The sequence below is a fragment of the Bos javanicus genome, chromosome 1 (genome assembly GCF_032452875.1).
Source record: "Bos javanicus breed banteng chromosome 1, ARS-OSU_banteng_1.0, whole genome shotgun sequence".
Lineage (NCBI taxonomy): Eukaryota > Metazoa > Chordata > Mammalia > Artiodactyla > Bovidae > Bos > Bos javanicus.
In genome coordinates, this window is record NC_083868.1 from 134,994,737 (window position 1) to 135,019,376 (window position 24,640).

General features: G+C 39.2%; 1 protein-coding gene across 4 annotated transcripts in view; it reads left to right on the forward strand.

Moving 5' to 3' along the window:
* The window catches only part of RYK (receptor like tyrosine kinase), a 107,439-nt gene that overhangs the window by 33,958 nt on the left and 48,841 nt on the right, over positions 1-24,640 (forward strand). For 3 of the 4 annotated variants that reach the window (XM_061421159.1, XM_061421176.1, XM_061421173.1), the window contains exons 3-8: positions 4,182-4,281; positions 6,063-6,197; positions 9,202-9,255; positions 12,765-12,909; positions 19,852-19,952; positions 23,272-23,406. In XM_061421159.1, the coding sequence (XP_061277143.1) occupies positions 4,182-4,281; positions 6,063-6,197; positions 9,202-9,255; positions 12,765-12,909; positions 19,852-19,952; positions 23,272-23,406 (670 nt within the window). The remainder of the gene's footprint in view (positions 1-4,181; positions 4,282-6,062; positions 6,198-9,201; positions 9,256-12,764; positions 12,910-19,851; positions 19,953-23,271; positions 23,407-24,640) is intronic. The other variant, XM_061421167.1, reaches the window with a different exon arrangement.

The following is a 24,640-nucleotide window of genomic DNA, read 5'->3' on the forward strand; positions in this document are numbered from 1 at the left end:
TGGAAAGTGAAAAGTGAAGTCACTCAGTCGTGTCTCATGTTTTTCGACCCCATGGACTGTGGCCTACCAGGTTCCTCCGTCCATGGGATTTTCCAGGCAAGAATACTGGAGTGGGTTGCCAATGCCTTCTCCAGGAGATCTTCCTACATTGTAGGCAGACGCTTTACCATCTGAGCCACCAAATCTGCCTGGAGCTGAAAAGAAAGGGAGAAAGTTGGGGGGGGGGCAGGTTCTTGTGTGCCAGGTGAAGGGGACAGGAGCATTGTCTGAGAGTAGGAAAGTGGAGTGGGCAGCAGGTGGTGAAGCTGTGAATCCCATGAGGTTTGGAGTGAGAAGACTAGGGAGAAGGGGCTGAGTAGGGAAGGGACTGCTGACCAGGATTAATGGCTTACCCTGAACATGGGGATCATCATTGTGTAAGAGCAGCTTTCTCTTCTGGTCTGTGGTTTCCCCCGGTTGTGCTGGGCAGCAGGGGTGGCGTGAGAGGTGGTCAGCATTCTGATGGCAAAAAGACAGTGTTGGTAGCTAGTCTTCTCTGGGGCACAGTGTGGAAAGTGAAACCAGGTCCCTGGATGGATAGGCTGGAGAGAATGGAAATAGCGTCACTGGCCATTACATCCCAGCTATGAGCACAGCCCTTGGTTTACAAATGTGCTTCATAAATGGTGGTTGAATCAAAGTGTTGGAAACAAAGAACTGGTTTTGTAGGAATCAGAGGTGGTAATGGGATCTTTGATAGAGTGGGATTTTTACATTTGTTTTGGTTATGAAGTAATTCTTCAGTACATAGGAATGCTGAATATTAATATCAAAGCCACCAGGAAGATGGCAGGAGACAAAGCGAGCCGAGTGCCACGGGCTCTGTAAAGTCCTTGTGTGACACTGATGATGATGGCGTGAGAAATAGCCATTGTGAGTAGAAGCTGTGAGCTTCAGAGTACAGGGGCTTTTGCATGAGGAGGGGAAGAAGAGAAAGGACCTGAAGATCCTGAAGGAATGCTGACCCTGCTGTGCCCTGAGGGTTGAGGGTTACAGGGACCAAATGATAGAAAAGCCGGGCTGGAGGAAAAGGCAGGGAAGACACTTGGGAAGAGGCCGACAGTGTGAGAGTCTATTTAGTCTAGTGGGGTTCCCAATAGGGGACAATACAGAGGGCTGCAGGATTGTCTTGGCAGGGCACAGGAAGGCTTGTGTCAGAATCTTGGAGGTCAGGAGCAGGCTGGCCAATATGGGGAAGTGCAGTGGGGCATAGTGTGGCGACCCTGGAATGACTGCTGATGCTACTGGGGTCGGCGTTTATCAGAGGGGACCTGTACCCGACTGACAGTTAGGTGTGTCAGTTAATTATTTTACTTGATCCTCAGCAGTAGCAGCATTTTATAAAAACTGAAACTTGGGAAAAGTTAGTAAATTATCTGATGGTCACACAGTCTCATGGTTCCAATCCAGTTCTTGCTGACTGTGCTGAATTTTTTTTTCAGGCAGTTGCCTTTCATGTATTGCTTTGTTTAGAGATAGCATGGATATAGGAATATATAGTCAATGCATTTTCTTAATATTAGTAAGTACTGCTGGAAAGCCTGCTCATTCTTGGCCCACAGTTGCTGGGCTGTGGCTCTCTCACACCCCCTGGTGGCAGTGACTAAGTATTGCAGCATGCTAAGGTGAGAGGGAACACTTCTAGCCAAGGAACCACCAAGTCACTGATGTGCAGCAGCGAGAGCATTTCCTTTGTTATGAACATGGCACTTAACAAATACAACTTTTAACAATTGTTTGTATATCTGTCTTAACTGTAAAGCAGTGCTTTAATACTTGCATATCCCTATAGCGTTCTGGGTACACCTGAATGGCCCAGTACCCTGATGCTGGGAAAGAAGGCAGGAGGAGAAGGGGACAGCAGAGGACAAGATGGTCGGATGGCATCACTAACTCAGTGGACATGAGTTTGAGCAAGCTCTGGGAGATGGTGAAGGACAGGGAAGCTTGGCATGCTGCAGTCCATGGGGTCACAAAGAGCTGGACACGACTGAGCAACTGAACAACAGCAACAATAGAGTTCTGGAACTTTCAAGTAAAGTGTGAAAAGGGGAACCGAGAGAGGGAGCTATAGTCATTGGATTGATACCTTCTCATCTGTGGGTTAAACACCTCCTGACTCAGTCAGTGCCCAGGTGTCCACCCTTTCTCTTACACTCTGGGATGCTCCTCTGTCCCTGTTTTCTTTCATCTTTGTTGTGTCCTATTTGTTGGTTTTTTCCATTAGCGTGTACCACATTTGAGTATCTCCCATTGAAAAAAGAAGAAAGATAGGCTTTGAAGTCTATTCTGCCATTACCTAGTTACATTCTTTCTAGTTAAGTTTCTTGAAGAATGGTTTCTTGAACCTCTTTCCCACTACTGTTTTCCTAATCCTCTGCCCTTTGGCTTCTGCCAATCCCAGCCTTCGCTGGAAGGCCTTGTGACCACTGAATGGGAGAGGGGTGCCCTTCTCATTGAGTCCCAAGGACAGGACAAAGAATACCGGGAAATATAAGGCCTTGTTGAGGGTCTTGAAGATGGCATCCATTCTGAATTTCAGATATTACTTTGCAGGTTGAGCTGTTTCTTTCATGAACATCTTGCTAGCAAAAGGGGTGTGTTTGATGTTTGATATTGATTGATGCTGATTGGTTCTATTAAGCCACCTATAGAGGCCAGGTATTAATAGAGAATATTGGTGTTCCAGGGACGTTTTTCTAGTCATCTTTCTTCCTTTCTGGATTCTGAATCACTTGAGATCCAGAGGTTAGATGGACATCCAAACATTAACCCTGTTAGTGGTGAAAGCCGGACCAGAGAATGTAGCATAGATATTTTATGAGAAATTTGTACTTTGGAATCTACTTGTGAGGTGAGTGGATCTGATGTAGATCAGACCTTCATCTGCCAGCACATACAGGCCCTCAGAGCTTGGCTTTTATCAGCTAGAGAAGACATTGGTGACTAGTCATGGTCTGTAAATTATACATCTCAACTCCTTGGCTCTTCATATCTATCTGCCTCTCTAGGGCTTCTCTGTCAGTGACTGTGATCCTCAGCAGAATTCTGAATCCTAGATGGCAGGTTGTATAGGAGTGGTGGTACTGTTCTGGGCATGAAATAGAGGGTGGCTTACTGGACTGAATGTTTATTCAATTGAAAATTCCCAGGAACAAATAAACAAGCATAACAAAACAGAAACAGAGTCATAAATATAGAGAACAAGTAGGTGCATACCAGAGGAGGGGTTGGGGAAAGAGATAGGTGAGGGAAATTAAGAGGTGCAAACTTCAGTAGCAAAATTAAAGAGTCAAGGGTATGAAATTTACAGGGTGGAGAGTATAATCAATAACTAAATAATATGATCTTTGTGATGACATATCATAACTACTTATTGTGATCATTTTGAAATGTATAGAAAAAAATCACTGTTGTATAACAGGAACTAACATAGTGTTGTAGGTCAGTTATACTTCAAAAACAAACAAACGTACAAACAAACTCATAGAAAAAGAGATGAGATCAGATTTGGTTACCAGAGGAGGGGGAGGAGGGGAATTGGATGAAAATAATGAAAAGATACTACAGATTTCCAGTTATAAGATAGGAATACAATGTACAAGCTGATAAATATAATCAACTGCTGTATGCTATGTATGAATGTTGTTAAGAGAGTAAATCCTGAGTTCTCATCACAAGGAAAAATTTTTTTCTATTTCTTTAATTTTGTATCTATATGAGATGATAGATATTCACTAAACCTGAAGCATTTCATCATGTATGTAAGTCATTATGCTGAAACCATTTTATACAGTGATATATGTCAATTATATCTTAATAAAACTGGAATAAACAAATAAAACACATACCCTCGGCAGTCATCTAATAAGTCATTTAAGAAGCAGCACAGTTTGGTGGGGAAAAGTCTTAGACCCAGCAGATCTGGATTCTCACTCTGGCTGCTTTGTGTATATTAGACTTCCCTGGCTTGGTGTCTTTGACTGTTAAAATAAAGGAACATTCCTAAGACTGTTTCTGACAACTTGGACTTTTAAAAATATAGCTAGATTATTTGTTAATGACCAAAATCAGTGTGGTCAAGCTATACTAAGCCCTGTCTGTTATCACAGGTCCAGTTTGTTTATTTCTCCATATTATAGGTTGAATATAAGCTGGGATTCCAAGTAGACAATTTTGTGGCTATGGACATGCCCCAGGTCAACATTTCTGCTCAGGGGGAAGTTCCACGCACTTTATCAGGTGAGTCTCAGTGACAGAGTTTAATATGCTGTTTTTAACTGTATCCCCTGTACCTGGAGAAGGGCGTGGCAATCCACTCCAGCATTCTTGCTTGGAGAATGTCATGAACAGAGGAGCCTAGCAGGCTACAGTCCATGGGGTCACACAAGAATTGGATACGACTGAAGCAACCTAGCACGAACGCACACACCCATACCTTTAAAGAACATAGGTATAAGATGCAGAAGTTCTTTAACAAGTGATTTTTGTAAATAAGGATTATTTGGACTTTTTAAACAGTTTCTTCTTTTCCATCCCCTCTAGAATGATGTGCACTCAGCTCTTTTGTCTCCTTTTATGCATTGTTGGCCCTGACTCGAGTCCCTTTGTCTGATCCTGTTTTTCTTCCATTAGTTCCCACACTGCAGCCTGGATGATCACTTCCTCAGTGCCCCACCCTCATCTGTTGAGTACCTTCCGGATTCTCCAGCTGGTGTGCTGTGTTTAGCGTCTGCCCCTGCCTATCTGTCTAGCCTGTTGCTAGATCTGCCCCTGTGCTCCAGCAGTGCCAGGAGGCATGTGATTCTGAGCCAAGCCTTGCCCATGCTGATCTCTGTGTTTAAACCATCTTTTCATCTTTCCTGCATCTGAATTTCTGTTCATATTAAATATTCTGCAAGACTCAAAGTCTTTACTCTCTTTTTTCTGCCTCCTCTCCCTCCATGTGTTATCTCTTTCTATTCTTCCTGCCCTGTAAGATCTTTTATTTAACCGTTTAAAATTGATCACATTATTTTGTAATTCTTTGTCCTTGTCTGTACTGCTAGCCTGTGGCCACCTGAGGGCAGGAGCTGTCTGTTTCAGCTGTCTACCCTTGGTGCCTAGTAACGTCTGAATAGGATGGGCTCTCAGGACACGTCTGAGTAAATGATATGTATCATGTTTATACCAGTTTGTTTTGAGCCAGTCTTTTGAGAAGGCCTCCTGAAGATGTGAGATATAAAGAAAGTGAAAAGTTTTAAAACTTGAAAGTATAAGCCCCAGTGTTATGAAACTTTCTTAACTCACTGTTACTAGTAGCATACGTTAATCTAAGCTTTAAGAAAATATGAGAAGGCTGATTACTTTTTATGGGCTAGTAAAGAAATTCAGAAATGCCCATATTGTTCATACGCTGATACCGATGGTAGAATGATGCATTCTAAATTTGTAGAAAGAGTCTTAAACTGAAAGATTGAAAAAAAAAATGCATGAAAGTCTGTTATCCCATTGCTGCAGTAATTAATTAAAACAGTTTTTGCTTGGAAAGGTTTTTTTTTTTTTAATGCATAGGTGAGAATTTATCAGTTTCCTTTACAGCTTTATATTTAATCTCTTCCTTAACAACAATACACAGTTGCTTTTTGATGGTGAAATTGTCTTTCCTTTTTATCAAGTAATTTTTGTTGTTACTGTTGGTGATTGTGCCTGGTAAGATAGTGGAGTTTGCCTTATGGTTTTGTATCTTTACTATATGGTAATAAGAGAATTTAGGAGACAGATTGGTGTATTAAAAATCATGAGCAAATTTGAAAATAATTCTCTTCCTTTGTCTTGATTTGTTCTTTAATGCTGACTTTTATAGTACTTTATATTTAAAGCTGTGTAGTCTAAAAATAAATTCTCTGAAAGTTTTTGCTTAGTATTTTATGTAAATGTATTTTTTAGTTTTATTGCAATAGAAATAAATTCTAAATTATGGGACATTAATGTTGATTTTTAGAACATTTAAATATTTTTTCTTATTTATTTTTTTTTAACAGTGTTTCGGGTCGAGCTTTCCTGTACTGGCAAAGTAGATTCTGAGGTTATGATACTCATGCAGCTCAACTTGACAGTAAATTCTTCAAAAAACTTTACAGTCTTAAATTTTAAACGAAGGAAAATGTGCTATAAAAGTAAGAAATTTATTTACTAAAGTATGTATTTTATATAGATGTGAGAAGATCAAAGATAGATTTTGTCATCTTTTTACAGATTTGTGTTCCAGTCTTGACTATAGTTGCAAGTATGAAAAGAGCACAAACTGATGAAATTCTGAAATAATCACCATGATAGCTTCTAGCTAGGAATATTATTTAGGCCCCACTCAGTCCCTGCTTTCTCAAAATTTTTGTCAGAATTGGTAAGAATGTTTTCCCTTAGAATGTGAAATAGCACTGATGGCCGATCAGGCCGAAGAGGTAAAGAAATCACGGACTTTAGATAGGGGCCCATGAGTAATGGGGTGTTAACTATGTTTCCTTTATGAATTACTTTTGTATAGAAACATTGCCCTGGGCCCAGAAAAATGTGTTATAACTCTACCCTTGGTGGGGTGTTGGAATAGGTTTCCTTTTATTAACCTAAGTTTCAGGTGGTTTTTTTTTTTTTTTTTCCATCTATAAAATGGTCTAATAACCTGTTTTAAGAGGTAGGTGGGTTGATTTTAGATTAATCTACTATCATGAAACTTAAAATATGTGGATACTTACTAATATTTGGTAGTTTTGGCTTTGAATAATCTGTTACTCAAGAAATTGCAGCAGATGTGAAAGAGCTTCAGCACACGAGTTCATAGAGCAAGAATTTTAGAATTCTTCTTAAAGGTTATCTAATCCAACCCACTCACTTTAAGTTCCATAGAGATTAAAGTGGCCGGAATTTACCCATGACAGTGGTGGAGCTGGTTAGTATGTAAGGCAGAAAAAAAAAATACTAAAGAAAACTTGCTGAGTTTGGGTTTTGCTGAGTGACAGCCATGTTCCAAGTGCTTTACAAACACATTTAAACCCATTTAATGCTTATAGCAGCCTGAGGCAGTAGCTTCTCTCATTATCTCCAGTTTCTAAGGAGGAAGCTGAGGCTCAGAGAGTTCAACCAACTTGCCAAGGCCGGATAACTAAGTGGTGGAGCTGGGTTGCAAACCTGTGCTTTTGCTTCATTGTCAAACTGTCTCTTAACACATTTCCTAGTCAGGGTTACTGCTGAGTGTTATGAGAACACCTGAGGCCAGCATTAAAATGGCTAATGTCCAGATATGTGCCAGCAAAAAAGTGGTACTGCATTAGAATGGGCATTTTTTTTAGCTCTCATTTAATCTTTTAATTAAGAGTAAACAGTTGCTCTCTCTCTATATTTTCCCCAGTTTTATTGAGATATAAATGACACATATCACTGTATAAGTTTAAGGTGACAGTGTAATGGTTTAATTTTCATACATTGTGAAATGATTATCACAATAAGTTTACTTAGCAGCCATCATTTCATGTGGGCTTCCCCAGTGGCTCAGATGGTAAAGAATCTGCCTGCAATACAGGAGACCCAGGTTCGATCCCTGGGTCAGGAGGATCCTTGGAGAAGGAAATGGCAACCCACTCCAGTATCCTTGCTTGGAAAATCCCATGGACGGAGGAACCTGGCAGGCTATAGTCCATGGGGTTGCAAACACAACTGAGCGACTTTACTTCATCATTTCATGTAGTTAACAACAGACAGAGAAAGCAAAAAAAGAAATTTTTTCCATGAGATGAGAATTTAATAAATTAGGATTTACTCTCTCAACAACTCTCACATAATCATACAGTTAACATATAGTGTTGAATAACACATAATGTATGCCATGCATACATTATATCTGTAGTAATTATCTTGTAACTGGAAGTTTGTACCATTTGACTACCTCCTCTGGGTCCTCCTCTTTCCTCATACCCGGCCTCTGATAATATCAAATCTAATCTCTTCTCTTATGATTAAAAAAGAAATTAATTCTTGGATTCTGAAAACATAAGTGAGATCATGGAGTATCTTATAGTCTTTCTCTGTCTGACGTATTTCACTTAGCATAAGGCCCCAAAGTCTACCTGGTTGCTACAAATGGTAGGATTTTCTTATTTTTTTATTTTATTGTGTGTGTGTGTGTATTTTCACCACTTCTTTATCCAGAATAGACGTTTTTGTAATGAAAAGTTAGCCCCATTTTAGCTTTAGTGTTTTGGTACATTTGTCAGTTCTTGCATATCCAGTTACACACTTACTTTCATGTAATTTTAAAGCCAAAGTGGACTTTAGATACAGAGTGCAGAGCAGGTGGCTCCTGGTCCCTAAGGAGGTGGCGCTGCCTGTACAATGGCGCTTCAACTGTTAGTGCTTAAAGGCGGATGACGGCCAAGTGTGATGGAGTCTCGGAGCACACCACTGCTAGTGCCCACTGAGGGTTAATGCTCAGCTGATGTTCAGAATGATCTCATACCCTCTCCATTTGCTTTATTATGTACATGAAAACTGACCGTTGATGTAGTTTTCTATTCTGTTTTAGACTTAATATTGAACCAGTCTCTTTTTTTGGTGGTTGTACTTCTGGCCACCCTAATCTTCCAGTTCACATTCATGATTCTTTAGTATGTGATCTTAATATATTTATTTATATGGTTTTCAAGCTTAGTACTGTTTGAAAAGTGTCTGCAACAGAAAACATGCATGTACTGTATTGAATATTAATTGGTGGTACGGGCAAGAAAAGTGTCCTTTATCATACGAGGATGGAAACTATTGGTTCAGTCAAGTTTCATCAGTCTGAAACTCCTCAGTGCCTTTATACTCTGCTAATGTGTACTGTTAGCCTCCACAGAGGTTATAGTATGTAGGTTTTCCTAGACTTCTTGACCACAGAAACCCTTTTTGAGTGAGTAACTGTAATTGGCTAATATAGGCATAGACTGTTGATTGATGAGTATAGTGATGATTATCAGAATAGTAATGTAGCATTTATCATTTTGCAACACATACCTTGTTACTTAGTTTAGGCAGTGTTCTTTTAGAATATAAAACTGTTAGAAAAAATTCAGAAAATTTAATTACAATATATAAGGATTTTCATGGAAAATAATTTTTAAAGCATCTTTTATCTCCTTTTAAATTCAGAACTTGAAGAAGTAAAAACTTCAGCCTTGGACAAAAACACTAGCAGAACTATTTGTAAGTGTTACTGTATTATCTTTTTCCATCATTAGGGATGAAAAATAATTGATTGCAAATAGACTTGATTTCATGAAGCTTAGAGGTTTTGTGGTTTCCACTTTTCCAAAAGATTAAGTGATGCCATGCTACTTATTTAACTGATGTTTTGTAGAATGGTATATTTAGATGAAACTATTTGAATATTGAAAATTTTGTAAAGTAAAATTCTAAAAAACTTTTATAAGCAAGAATTTATATTATCATTTCAAGTGGCCATAATTAAAGTATAAATGTGAAATATGTGTAAGATCTTCATCTGTTTAACAGAAAGTTAGAAAATCTAATTCATGGCCTGGATGCAGCTCTTGGCTAGTTTCATTCAGCTGAAAATACAAGCTGAAAGATCCACAGCTTTGTTGTTTTCTGTTGTTTAAACCTACAGAGCAGAAACTCAACATAGGTTTTTATTTTTTGGTAATGGTTCTGTAAGATTGTATAACTTAGACTTCTTTTTCCTTTTCTGATACGGATGCATCATTAAGTCTTACTCTTCCTGAAGCCGTTTTAATGGCAGCATCTTAAAATGTTATTAGATTCTCTTTATGGAAGTAAACTAAAAAAAAATTGGGGAAGAGAAATTCAAAAATAGAGAAATCAAGGGAATGTTTTGATCAACCCCCATGTGACCATCACCCTCCTTAGGAATCATCAACATTTACCAGTCCTGTACTGTTGATGCCTTCCTCTTTCAGACAGGTGGTAGGTAGGGAAGGGTAGAATTTTTTAAAGCACATCCTAGGCATCATGCCATTTCACCTATAAATGTTTCAGTGTAAAGAACTTTTTAGAAGCCATTAGTAAACAAGCCACAATCATCCAACACCTCTTTACTTGTATTTGATTTATCACATGTAACAAAACTAACTCCTTAATGTCTTCTAATAGCGAATCCATGTTCCCATTAACCTGATTGTCTCAAAGCTGTCTGTGTATAGTTTCTTCCCTGAATCAGGATCCAAATGAAGCAAACTTACACTGTATGTGGTTGGCATGTATTAATCAGAAACCACCCCTTTCCCTTCACTGTCATTATTTGTTGAAGAAATTGACTCATTTGTCTCATAGAATTTTCCACATCTGCATTTTAATGGTGCCATTTAACATGTTTTTCTCTCTTCTAAACTGGTAGTTAGATTTTGTACTTGGTTAAATTGAATAGTTCTGGGTATTTCAAAGTATACCTTTTTTAAAGAGAAAATAATATGAGATTTATCTGCCTTTTAAAAATATTTCATTTGAATTTGTCTTTGAGAAGAAATTAAACTATTTTTTAAAATATCACTGCTCCCCAAGCTTACTTTTAAAATTCTGGTGATTTTATCCATTCCTTTTATGCTTAGGATTATTATTTCTGACAAGGAGAATAGAGTGTTGATTATCCTTGGTCTCTTCCTTGCTCCCTCTCTCCTCCCTTCCCTTTCTTTGTTTTCACCTACCTAACATTTACACTATGACACACGAGGTGGTATGATTGAGGCAGAAGATTAAACCTTGAATGAAACAGACTTTGTAAGCCCCCTGGGGCTTCTAATGCACCAGAGGAAATGGATAGGCATAAGCAGTGATAACAATATCCTGTGGCAAGCTGTGGCATGGCAAGCCCAGGTGCTTTGGGACCCTGAGGAGAAGGGTGTGTAACCTCCTGTGAGGAAATGCGGGGCAGCTTCCTGAGGAAAAGTGGCATCTCATCTGAGACCGAAGGGTAACCAGGTGGTAGCAGGTGACATGTCAATGAGGGAATGGGCACAGTGCATACACTAGTCTGGAATTAAAGGTAATCAGGCAGGGTGCATCTGGGCATGTGCCCAGCAGAGCGGTGTCCTCTCCTCTGCCCTGGAATGTGCTGAGATGCATGCTGCCAACATCAACCTTTGGGACCTTCCTTTCCCAGCCCTTCAAGATTGAATGACCCCTAGCATTCTTAAGGAAAGTCCTGCTTTCATTCAGGCTGCAGGTCAAATATAGCTGTTCTAGAAGCCATTTGGTCTCTCTACATCAATCTGTGCTGGTTCATTATTTGTTGATTCAAAGTTTAAATTTTAGAAAGCAATCTTAAAAAAAGTTTTTGAAAGCTGTCGCTTTTATATCTTTGTCCTGATGTATTCCCATAACTCTGCATTTGCATATCTGTCAGTTTGACATCTCCACATAGACATGTACAGGTGCTCTTGGACAAAACAAAACTCTTAATTCTCTCTTTCCCCAACCTGCTTCTTTTTCCTCTTTATAAAGGTACCTTTTCCACCTAATTCTTTAAGCCAAAGCTTTGATTCCTCTTTTTCTTCCTATTCTGGCATAATCCCTTTGGCAAACTCTGTTGACTCCGCTTCCCAGTCCATGAACTTCTTACCTTCCCCATAACATCCTTGTCCAAGCCATGGCTGTTTCTTTCTTGGCGTGTTCTTACTTCTGCTCTTGCTCCTCCCCACAGTGTTCTTTATAGCATGCAGAGTCATCTTTGGTGGTTTTTTTTTTCGAGTATTGTTATGTGTGCCATTCCTTTGCTTGAAGGCTTGCAGTGACTTCCCGTATCATTAGGATAAAACTCAGATTCTTCAGTAGAATGCTGATGTGAGTACTCATTAATCTTCAGTTACACCAGTTCCAGTTACATCGTTTGTATTTCTGTTTCTCTGTCTTCCATTCTGCTTGCTCTTATCGTGTGGATCTTTGGTTCTGTGTCTTTCTCTGTTGCTCCTGTGTGTATGTGTGCACATGTATCTCTGTGTCTTTAAATTATTTCTCTGTTGCTGAGGCTTTCTTTTTGAGTAACATTAAGATGAATATTATTTCATGAGTAGAGTCTTATTTTCCTGCTTTTATTTTTAAAAACAGATAAGCAAAATAATTTCTTTTAACTCTCAAGAGAAAATGATGAAAAATGTTTGTTTTACCTCATGGGTTGCTCTGCTGTATATTCCTCCCCCTTTGGGGAGTGGTGATTGGTGAAATAGATGTCTTATCTCTCACACCAGAAGCCACTGTTGAGGAAGGGTCTGTAGAGCTTGCTGCCCAGTATGGTAATTACTAGCCATATGTGACTATTTAAATTAATGAAAATGAAATAGAATTAAAACTTCAGTTCTCTCATTGTACTAGCTACGTTTCAAGTGCTTAATAGCCACAGGTGGCCAGTGGCTACTGTACTGCATGGCATGCTGCAGAGCATTTCCCTGTTGGACAGCATGACTATAGATAGATGGTTTATTATGTGTATGCCACTTGTGAATTGTACTAATTAACCAAAAGTTCTATTTAAAGACACTTTTTTAAACTACACAAAAACCCTTCTTAAATTGTATGAATTTATAGCAACACACTACTGGTAACCGATCTTATCAAAAAAAGGACACATGAAATGAAGATCTCTTTTACAAAGAACAGGATACTCATTGTGTATATTGGGTTACAAAACAATTGATGACATTTGTTTCAAAAGCTTAATGTGCTATTCATTTTTATTTCAGATGATCCTGTACATGCAGCTCCAACCACTTCTACGCGTGTGTTTTATATCAGCGTAGGGGTTTGCTGTGCAGTAATATTTCTTGTAGCAATAATATTAGCTGTTTTGCACCTTCATAGTATGAAAAGGATTGAACTGGATGACAGGTATCGTACATCTTTGGGGAAAGGAAAAAAATAAAAGCAGTTATTTGCATATACATGGGAGCCTACCCACACCCATGCTCGGCGGTGCACAGTGGTGCAGGGGAAGAAGGGGAGAGTGATTAAGCCCTGGCCAAATGAAAAATACCATCTTTGTGTTTCTCTGTAGTTTTATTTTTAAAAAATTTGTGAAGTCATAAATTACAGTGTTATTATTTGTTGAAAAAGTAGAGATCAGTTTTTTTTCTATCCCTTTTGACATGACTGTCTTCTAGACTTCTAGTGCCTTTTTGAAATAGCCCTGCTTTTTCCTCCTCGCTTGTCCCTCCATCGTTATCGGTCCATTCATCCATTCATCAATCCAGTTTATTAACATTTATTGAGAACCTGCTATGATTTAAATAATTAGTTCTCAACCTGGTTGCCTATTAGAGTCATGGGTAAACTTTTAAAATATATCAATACCCCTTCCAAAAATTCTGATGTTATTGGTCTAGGGTGGTGTTTGGGCATTCAGTATTTTTTTTTTTTAAAGCTTCCCTGGTGACTCTAATATGTAGCCTTTGAGATACACTGGTAGATATTATGCTAAGTGCTAGGAATAAAAAAATAATGATGTACTATCATGGCTTCGTATTTAATCTTTGACATTAACCATATTTATAAAAGTTTATAAATTTGATGATATGTATTATAGTGTGGGAATATAGCAGCTTGTCCCAGCCTGGGTGAGTCAGGATGACTAGAAGTACATTGTAGACAGGATAGGGTGAGAGGTAGAGATGAAATGATAGATGAGTTTATTTTCCTAGCCCACAGTTCTCGTTTCCCTCCTTAGTGATTCCCGCTTGCTGACTGAAGACATTCTCAGCTTTGTGACTTGGCTTTCAAGGTGTCTTCCTTTCAAGTGTAGAGATAAGCACCCCTTCCTCTTTGAACTTGCCTCTTATGCTCCAGTCAAATAATTACTTGTTCCTCACCTTTGCTCCACTCTTTGCCCTCCAGGACTTTTGTTCATGCCTTCTTTTGTTCCCTATATTTGCCATGGATTCAAACCCTCTCCATTCTTCACATCTCAACTCCGTTGCCATCTCTTTCATGAAGTCTTTTTTAAGCCCCCCAGCCATCAGTTTCTCCCTCCTCTTTTTGTCTCTCTTTCCTTCCCTGTTTCTCATTTCTCTCTGTTTGGTAGCAATTACTGTACCTTTTCTTATGTACTTGTCTTTCCTGCTCGAATGTAAGCTTTTTCCAGTTGGGAAGCATTGCATCTTACTGCTGACTGCCCAGTCCTATGTGGTGTCACACATATAGTGAGTAAGCATATGTCCGGCAGAAACAGCACAAGGGAATGGGGGAGGCTGGTTGGATTAATTCCTGCCCCTAAGTATTCTCTGTCCCCTCTGTTACACTTTTTTTATCTGAGCAGAGAAAGAAGAGAAAGGAGGTCAGAGTAAGAAAAGAAACACATGGGTGAGGTGTTTCAGAATATGTTTTGTGTGTATGATTGTGTTCATTAGATTTGGGTTTTGTAGAGAAGAGCTAAGGAGGTCGTGAGGTAACAGGAACATTTTGATGGAACTCTCTCGAGAGGATATGGCAGAGTTAAAGGTGACTGGGAGGCATAGCATTTCAGAGTTAGTCTTGACAAACACATTGTTTTTGAGGGTTTGCTTGTGTGTGAGGGCTCTGAACCATGTACAATCAGGTCAGAGTTGTACAAAAACTTAAGAATTTGTGGGGCTTATACCTTTGCTGCTGAAATAATTCATTACCACCCATTAATTGGTGTTCCAGTTCTCTCTAGTTTTTTGACAAAGATTTCCAAACGATGCCTGATGAGAAGCATCTTTCATCATCACTTGTTTTCAGGGGATAGCCTAGTGGTTAAGAGCACGGACTGGAGCTAGCACACCTCTGAATTCTGGTTGTGCTGCTTGCTAACTTTGTGGCCCAGAGGAGGTTTTGTAGCCTCTTTATGTCTTGGTTCTCCTTATCTCTAAAGCAGAGATGATCATGGCACATACTTAGTAAGCATGTTGTTAAGTTCTAGTGAAATAAAACTGTAGGCTCTTAGAACAAGCCCTGCATTATGGTAAGTGCCATTATTAGGCTTTTTCTTTTCAGAAAGTTGCAGTGCTGGTAGTAATGGATTGATTTCTTCTTCAACTCTTGCCTGTTCTACTGCTGCTGCTAAGTTGCTTCAGTCGTGTCCGACTCTGTGCGACCCCATAGACGGCAGCCCACCAGGCTCCCCGTCCCTGGGATTCTCCAGGCAAGAATACTGGAGTGGGTTGCCATTTCCTTCTCCAATGCATGAAAGTGAAGTTGCTCAGTCGTGTCCAACTCCTAGCGACCCCATGGACTGCGGCCTACCAGGCTCCTCCATCCATGGGATTTTCCAGGCAAGAGTACTGGAGTGGGGTGCCATTGCCTTCTCTGCCTTTTCTACTAGCTTTTACTTACTACTTGACAGCAAGCTAATAGTGGGGACTAGAAAGTTCCCATGTAATAATCTAATAGTGTTTGAGGCGCTTGCTTCTTCTCTTTGCACTGGGGCCTGTGAGATAACAGTGACTACCGCTTCATCAGGGGCTGTCTGCTAGTACTGCACCAGGCTCTGTATGTGTAGTATTTTATTTGATGCTCACAGCCACTTAATGGATATGATGCTGTCCTTGTTTTAAAGATGAAGAAACAGACTTGAAGAGATTAAATAACTTCTTCAGGGTTGTGCTGCTAGAACCAGAGCAGAGCAACAGGAAGGACTTGTTGTTGTAATGAAAGTGAAAGTGTTAGTCGCTCAGCCGTGTCTGAGTCTTTGCGACCCCATGGCTGCAGCCCGCCAGGCTCCTCTGTCCATGGAATTCTCCAGGCAAGAATACTGGAGTGAGTTGCCATTTCCTCCTCCAGGGGATCTTCCCAACCTGGGGATCAAACTCTGGTCTCCTGCATTGCAGGCAGATTCTTTACTGTCTGAGCCATAAGGGAAGGCCAATTGTTGTAATAGATGTATTGTAATAACTCAGTATTGTAATTGTATAAAGCACTTATATTTGGTTTCCCTGATGGCTCAGATGGTAAAGAAACTGCCTGCAATGCAGGAGATCCGGGTTCAATCCCCGGGTTGGGAAGATCCCCTGGAGAAGGGAATGGCTACCCACTCCAGTATTCTTGCCTGGAGAATTGCATGAACAGAGGAGCCTGGCAGACTACCGTCTGTGGGATCACAAAGGGTCAGACACAACTGAGCAATTAACACTTTCACTTCTTTTTTCACTTGTTACATGCCAGGCACTGTTCCACGTGCTTTATATCCATTAATTCCCTTAGTCTTGACAACAGCCTTGTGAGGTTTGATGGAACCCATGGCTCCACAGAATTCCTTGCACAGAGATGATAGGGAGTTCTTCCATTCCTGACACTCAGGAGCCAGAGTCCTGTTCTACACAGCTTATTTAGAGGCAGCGACCAAAACTGCCTAAGGGGGTGCTCATGCCAGGGGCAGTTGGAGCCCACGTGTGTGACTTGCCCTGTCGTGACAGTACAAGCTCATCTTTTCCGTCTCTGCTGTGCTGGGGGAGTGTGTTCTGGAAAATCAGAGCTTCTGTGAAGTCTTTGCACAGAGGGACTGGCCTCTGCCCTGTCTGCCCCATAGTCTGTCTCTGTTGGCTCTTGAATATAGGAGAACTCATTCCTTTGTGGGGTGCTTGAACTTGTTTGACAATATCTTCATTTTCCATTGTCTCATTACTGGCGACAAGGCCGTTTTATTTCCCTGTATTCATTTCTGTGTCTGGTGTCTAATAGCTATCGTTGAATGAATATTGCATGAAGAATTTCTTGAAGAAAGAATGACTGGAGAGAGGCAGGAAGCCATTCTGTTAGAGCAGTAGTTCTTTGCCTCTTTTGATACATATCAATAGCTCATATCAGAAGCAACCATTCTGTGTGCTTTATATAGCCTTCTATATGAAGAAAGTGTGTTTTTCTCTGTTTATTTATTGATTGATCCAATAAGTGTTAATTGAGCTCTCACTGAGGCTCAGTTGGGCCCACTTGAGGCCTCTTGGGCCAGGCCCTGGCTTTAGTGTTGGGGAGGAAGGAGTGGTGGGAGGCTCTCATAAAAAATATATAAAAAAACATGTATTTTTCCTGCTTTCGTGGAGTTTATAGTCTGCTGTAACAGATATTAAACCAGATATTAAACCAGAAACCCCTGCTAGAATGTAGGCTTCATGAAAGTAGGGACCTTTGTTTATTGTGTTCACTGCTGTATCGCTAGCACTTGGCACAGTATCTGGCATTTAATATATGCTTAGTAAATATTGTTGAATGAATAAATGAATTAGATATATAAATATAAATTATAACAAGTGCTCTGAAGGAAAATGATGATCTTTGCCCTAAATTCTAACTTTAACTCTATAGCAGAGTTAATATCTGCTAATCTTACTTGTTTATGAAAGTTAAATGAGATAATTAATTTAGACTGGTATTAAACTATTAAGTGCAAGCAAGTGTACAATTTTTATCTCACTTTTTACCTCATGTGCTATAGCTATGTAAATATTGATTTTAATAGGTAACAAGGGTTGATCCTCAAATGCTCTATCTTTCTCTCATAAATCTGGGATTTCAAAGGTTTGTTCTGACCCCTTGACATAGTGCTTTGCTCATTATTCAGTTCAGTTCAGTCGCTCAGTCGTGTCCGACTCTTTGCGACCCCGTGAATCGCAGCACGCCAGGCCTCCCTGTCCATCACCATCTCCCAGAGTTCACTCAAACTCATGTCCATCGAGTCAGTGATGCCATCCAGCCATCTCAGCCTCTGTCGTCCCCTTCTCCTCCTGCCCCCAATCCCTCCCACCATCAGAGTCTTTACAATGAGTCAGCTCTTCGCATGAGGTGTTCAAAGTACTGGAGTTTCAGCTTTAGCATCATTCCTTCCAAAAAACACCCAGGACTGATCTCCTTCAGAATGGACTGGTTGGATCTCCTTGCAGTCCAAGGGACTCTCAAGAGTCTTCTCCAACACCACAGTTCAAAAGCATCAATTCTTCGGTGCTCAGCTTTCTTTACAGTCCAACTCTCACATCCATACATGACCACTGGAAAAACCATAGCCTTGACTAGACCGACCTTTGTGGGCAAAGTAATGTCTCTGCTTTTGAATATGCTATCTAGGTTGGTCATAACTTTCAGCCACTAAATACGTACATGCTCATAATGTTGCATGGCCAGGCTTTTCAAGAATTCTGAGGTGGTACAAGAGTGCCACCTACTGTTGAATTGCTGAAGAGAAACAGGAACTAGTAAATACTTTGGGATCTGTGCATATTTATTAGTCATCAGTGCTGGTTGCAGGGAATATTTAAATTGTACTTTCCACATGTATTATGTAACTTGAGCCTCCCCTAGATCCTGGGATGTGGGTTTTCTTAATCCCATTTTATGGGTAAGTATTTGTATTCTATTATTTTCTCCATCTTTGAGAATGATAATGCTTCTCTTCCCTCCCCATTATTGAATCCTGGACTTCTACAGTTTTAATTTCTGATGTGATCTTTGAGTCGTGCTCAGAACTCCAAAAACGGGTGCTCTGTGGTTCTAAGGATTAGGGATGGTAATATTAGTAATAATGAACATAAATAGTAATAATAATTTATAAATGTATATTTGAGGGCAGGGCACTGACCTAAAAGGATTATATTTTTCATGTAATTATTTTAGCAACCTTTTCAGGAGGTAGTATTATAGTCATTTTATCCATCAGGAATTTGAGGCTCCAAAAGCACTATTTTGCCTAAGGTCGTGCAGCTAGTTAATAAATGGTGGTGCTGGCAGTTTGGATTTCAGGGTTATACTTTCCATCTCTTCACTGTGCTATCCTGTACCTACTATACATGTAGACCTATATAGATCAATGTTTGAGTAGCAGCTTTTTGTCATTATGTGTATTTTTAATCACTGGGCTTTGAAAATGCAGAACTATTGTGTGGGGTGTGGTCATTCAAAAGATTTTCATATTTAGGAAAGTTTGGAGTCTCTGATTGGACTCTGCTGATTCTGCAGCTAAGGGAGACATGGAAGGTAGCCCTTTCTTCTTGAGGGTATGACATCTTGCCTTTGATTTCACACTTCATGCTGAATTTCTATGCTTTACTTTTCCACTGCTTCAGAATTACTAGACTTGAGGCAGTGTAATTAGAATGTGGTCGAGGGTGACCTGGGATAAGGTGGCTGTGCACTGACAAAATGAAAGGACATTGACTTGTAGTTATCTTGAGTATGAAGTTATTTGAGCCTAGCATCTTCTGGGTCTCTTGATTACTTAAAAATGTGGGATAATAAAATGCTTCAAGTGCTAACAATTTCTAATAAATTCTATAAATTCCCAAAAGGTGGGATTAGGGATGTAGAAGAAGCAAAATGTATTCGATTAAACAGACTTGAACCAGGTAGGATATCCCTTCCCAAGCTTTGAGCATGTTTGATTTGCTTTCATATGCCATCATCTGTAGGCCATGTGGTTATGGACCATCATTAAAAGAATCCTGTCTTTATACTCCTTTTCTTAAAAGCAATCTAAATTGAGTGGCATGAGTTCTTGACTAAGTGTTGGTCCACAGTTCCCTAACATATTGTATGAGGTTCAAGACTGCTATCTATGGTATTTGAAGAATGCTACATTTTGTGAGTGACTTTGATATGATGAATCACCTGATAATTGTGGAGATAGGAAAGAAAAAGAATAGAGCTCTGCATTATGAGATAGAGTAAAATTTCGGTATGAAACATTTGTGATGGAGATCCATGCATTATTGTGATCTCTGTTAAGGTTTTAAGCTGGTTATAATGGCTCCATGCATTTTGTAGGTATTGAAAAAGGAAATTTCTCATTGAAGCTGACTTGCCAAGTATTTCTCTTTTAAAAATTATTTGCAGCATCAGTGCCAGCAGTAGTTCCCAAGGGCTGTCTCAGCCATCTACCCAGACGACTCAGTATCTGAGAGCCGACACACCCAACAATGCAACTCCTATTACCAGTAAGAGTTAATTTAATTCTAAAAGTTAAAGATGATTTACTAAAATTGTTTATGGTCTGTCTGTCCTTGGTCCTGTCTGTCTTGTCCTTGGTTAATTACGTATGGGACATATGCCATGCTATATTCATAGAATCTAACATGTACGAATTAGGCTTAAACTTTTATTTTCTAGAACATTGAATGAAACATTCCAAAATTATAGTATTAAAATTTTAGGTTTAGTTGTTAGAATTAGTTTTAGGGAGGTTTCTATAGATTATGTTAAAAGGGCTACTGAATCACTTCTGTACAAATTCAAAAGGAGGATTTTCAAGTAGTTAGAATAAGCTCCTGAGCTGTATGAAGACAGAGACTTGGATTTTAATGAATTATTTGATGGTCTCATGGGCTGTGGTAAGGACTTTACATTGTTTTCTGATCATGATGGTAAACTAGCTGCCATTGGAGATCTAATTTCCTTTATTTTGAACAGGATTTTAATTAAAGTTTTTATACTGTAGCTGTTCAGGGGAAAATAAACATTCTTGGAGTATAATTTAGACATAATGAGGATCGAGAAACATCATTCACCAAACAAGAAACAACACAATCATCAGGATACACAGTGGGCCACAAGTCAGGACTCAACTCATTGGTGCCATTGATTAATTAGGTTCTTGTAGGCAAGATACCTTTATCTCCCTTGGACTGACATTTACTTTCTAGTAAACTAAAATTAAGAATATCTGTTTTTGGACTTCCCTTGTGGTCCAGTGGTTAAGAATCTGCCTGCCAGTACAGGGGACACAGGTTAGATCCCTGGACTGGGAAGATCCTACAGGCTACAAAGCGACTAAGCCGGTGGACCACAGCTACTGAATCTGCATGCTGCAAAATACTGAAGCCCGCGTGCCTTAGAGCCTGTGCTCCGCAACCAGAGAAGCCCCCACAGTGAGAAGCCATGCACTGCATCTAGAGAGCAGCTCCCACACACCACAACTAGAGACAAGGCCAGGCACAGCAATCAAGACCCAGCACAGCCCCCAAATAAACACATGATCCTAGGAGGGAATGCAAAATGTACAGTCAATTTAAAAAAATGATAAACAACATTATTTAAAAAATAAGAATATCTGTTCTTCACCCAGTGCCCTCCTATGGTCTTTCAGTATTGTTTCTCATTAAGAAGAATCAGGATTCTTTGGAGAAATGGATGATATCAGGACTGGGTCAGGAATAAGTAAGATAACCTGGGACATTTGTTGAGCCAAAAATCAAGGAAACTACTAAAGACAAGAGCTTTCCAAATTGGAACCATTGAGCATCAAAAAGAATAATGACTGCAATAGATTGAAGTGATATAAAAGTGAAATGTAGAAATGTGTAAAAATCCACAAATTTGTAGTGATACTTTTTTTTTTAAAAAGTTTATTATGGGAGTTAACTGAGGCACCAATAATACCTTACTGTGACAGCTGAGCATGAACTATTTTGCAGTAACCAGATAGTGCTGGCTTACGAAGGGAACATTTTTTTTTTTTTAACAGAAAAATCCCAGCTAATAAATGCAGAAGGAATAGTAGAATCAGAATATCATACTTGTATCCCCTAATAAAATACTTGATTCAGGAAAGGATTGTCCATGTTTTAAACTATACGAACAAAGGGAGGTAGGGAGCTTTACCATTTGAGGGATCATAGTGTTACTGCCTGAATCCACTCCTGGAACTTAGCATCATTAAAAGTAGGATAGCTAGGTAGTTTGTATTCCCAGGTGGAATATTCTTGTCTTCTCCCCCCACAGAGAGTTAACCTGGATCTAATTGAGGCTATAAGGCTGACTCAGTTTACAGGGATAGAGGAATGAGTTAGATGACACTGGAAGAGTCAGATGCTGGACTTTCTCCAGGATAGTTGATCTAGTTTCTTTAGGAAGATGTGGCAAGAAAAACGAAAGGGGAAAGAAGTGGGCATTGTAGCTTAATCTGAGAGAAATCTGAGAGAAATCATAGCAGCAGTTAACATCTCCACCAAGGAAAGAAAGATGTATGTCCCTCAGGATATAAAATGATAGATGTGAGGGTAGTTCAGACTATTCCTAAGAAACACATCATTGCTTTAAATGTTTAGCTTTGCTCATTAGAGTCATTCTTGATTGTGGATATAACCTTAAAGAGGTAGATAAGCAAATTATTATATATGCTAAAAGCAAAATGCATTTTAAAAAGTCAGTGGAAGTACAATTATTTTTTGACAGATTTATAAGTTTACCACCAATAAGTTTACTTGTTTTTGTAGACATTACCTTAAGGAGATAGATACTTCGTATGATACAAAATAAATAGTGTTTTTTAAAAAAACCAACAGAAATATATTTGCCTGTAAATAAAAAAAAGTGAAAGGAGCAGAAAAAAACACTTGAAGATAAAGGAGTCAAGAGTTTTCAAAAATAACAAAACACAGTAGTATACAAATGGAAGAAACTCAGAGAACTCCAGGAAGGATTAAACACTCATATATACTAGACATACACACACACCTAGACATATCGTGGTCAAATTGCTGATCAGTGGGATCAGGTTTTGTCATCCTAATGCATCCTTTTATAATAAAGTTTTTCAAAGCTTTTCATGTAGTTCTTCCAGCAGCCACCAATAATCATTGTCTGAGTCCACCCTTTCTTTCGGGATTTTTCTCCCCTAAAATACCATTCCAATTTCTGCTTGCTAATAACACTAGATCTTCCTTTTATTCTAACTTTTTTTTGTTGCAATGAGAATTTTAATTTATGGCCAGAAATTTTGTTTTGCTATCATCATATTAAGAATGAATATGAATCAAGGGAACTGAAAAACGAATATGAATCTCACAAAGGTATGACTGGCTGTATGGATGCTAGAATGATTAAACCAATTATATATATATATTTTTTTTTTTAAGAAAAGCTATTTTTACAAACATCTCTTCATTTGAAGTTTTTTTGTTAGGAGACTATATTAGAAAATCTTTGGAGAAAAAAGCAGTTCATTCAAGGGATTAGATTAATTCCATGAGTCACAGTTTGTTTCATTTGGCAGAAAAGCAATTGAAGTGGTATTAATAAAATATTATTTTTAGTATTTCTTGTTTTAATTCTGCATTTAAAGGTTTTGGGGTAGGTGGGAAAGTGTTTCTTTAAAATTTAGTATGGCCTTCATAAATAATTCTCCCTGTATGTGCCTTTTTCCTTTTTGATTCTTACCTTCATTTGTTCCTGTGACTTGACTCCTGGGGTTCTAACTGAACTAGTTGATCCTGATGCCATAAGAAGGTATTTATATTTCTTGGTTTGGCTTTGTTGGCTCCTCAGGTTATCCTACCTTGCGGATAGAGAAGAATGACCTGAGAAGTGTCACTCTTTTGGAGGCGAAAGCTAAGGTGAAGGATATCGCAATATCCAGGGAGAGGATAACTCTAAAAGATGTACTCCAAGAAGGTACCTATTCTCTCAAAATCAGGTTTTCAAGGAAGATTTACTGTTAGTATAAATATTTTTTTGTTTCACATTTTAAGAATTTCATCTCATTTCATCCCTAAGGATAGAAAGCAGTTCAGTTCAATTCAGTTCAGTTCAGTCGCTTAGTCATGTCCGACTCTTAGAGACCCCATGAACTTCAGCATTCCAGGCCTCCCTGTCCATCACCAACTCCCGGAGTCTACCCAAACCCATGTCCATCGAGTCAGTGATGCTATCCAACCATTTCATCCTCTGTCATCCCCTTCTCTTCCTGCCCTCAATCTTTCCCAGCATCAGGGTCTTCTCAAATGAGTCAGCTCTTCACATCAGATGGCCAAAGTATTGGAGTTTCAGCTTCAACATCAGACCCTCTGATGAACACCCAGGACTGATCTCCTTTAGGATGGACTGGTTGGATCTCCTTGCAGTCCAAGGGACTCTCGAGAGTCTTCTACAACACCACAGTTCAAAAGTATCAATTCTTTGGCACTCAGCTTTCTTTATAGTCCAACTCTCACATCCATACATGACCACTGGAAAAACCATAGCCTTGACGAGACGGACCTTTGTTGGCAAAGTAATGTCTCTGCTTTTTAATATGCTGTCTAGGTTGGTCATAACTTTCCTTCCAAGGAGAAAGTGTCTTTTAATTTCATGGCTGCAATCACCATCTGCAGGGATTTTGGAGCCCCCAAAATAAAGTCAGCCACTGTTTCCCCATCTATTTCCCATGAAGTGATGGGACCAGATGCCATGATCTTAGTTTTCTGAATGTTGAGTTGTAAGCCAGCTTTTTCACTCTCCTTTCACTTTCATCAAGAAGCTCTTTAGTCCTTCTTTACTTTCTGCCATAAGGATGGTGTCATCTGCATATCTTAGGTTATTGATATTTCTCCCGGCAATCTTGATTCCAGCTTGTGCTTCTTCCAGCCCAGCGTTTCTTAGGATGTACTCTGCATATAAGTTAAATAAGCAGCCTTGACGTACTCCTTTTCCTATTTGGAACCAGTCTGTTGTTCCATGTCCAGTTCTAACTGTTGCTTCCTGACCTGCATACAGGTTTCTCAAGGGACAGGTCAGGTAGAAAGCAGTGCACAATTTATTTCCTGTATAAAACTGATCTTTATTTTCCCTTTCTTTAGATTTTTAACTTATTAAGCTTTGAAACGATTTTGATATTCAAGTATATTAAAGCATGATTATTAGTGTTTAT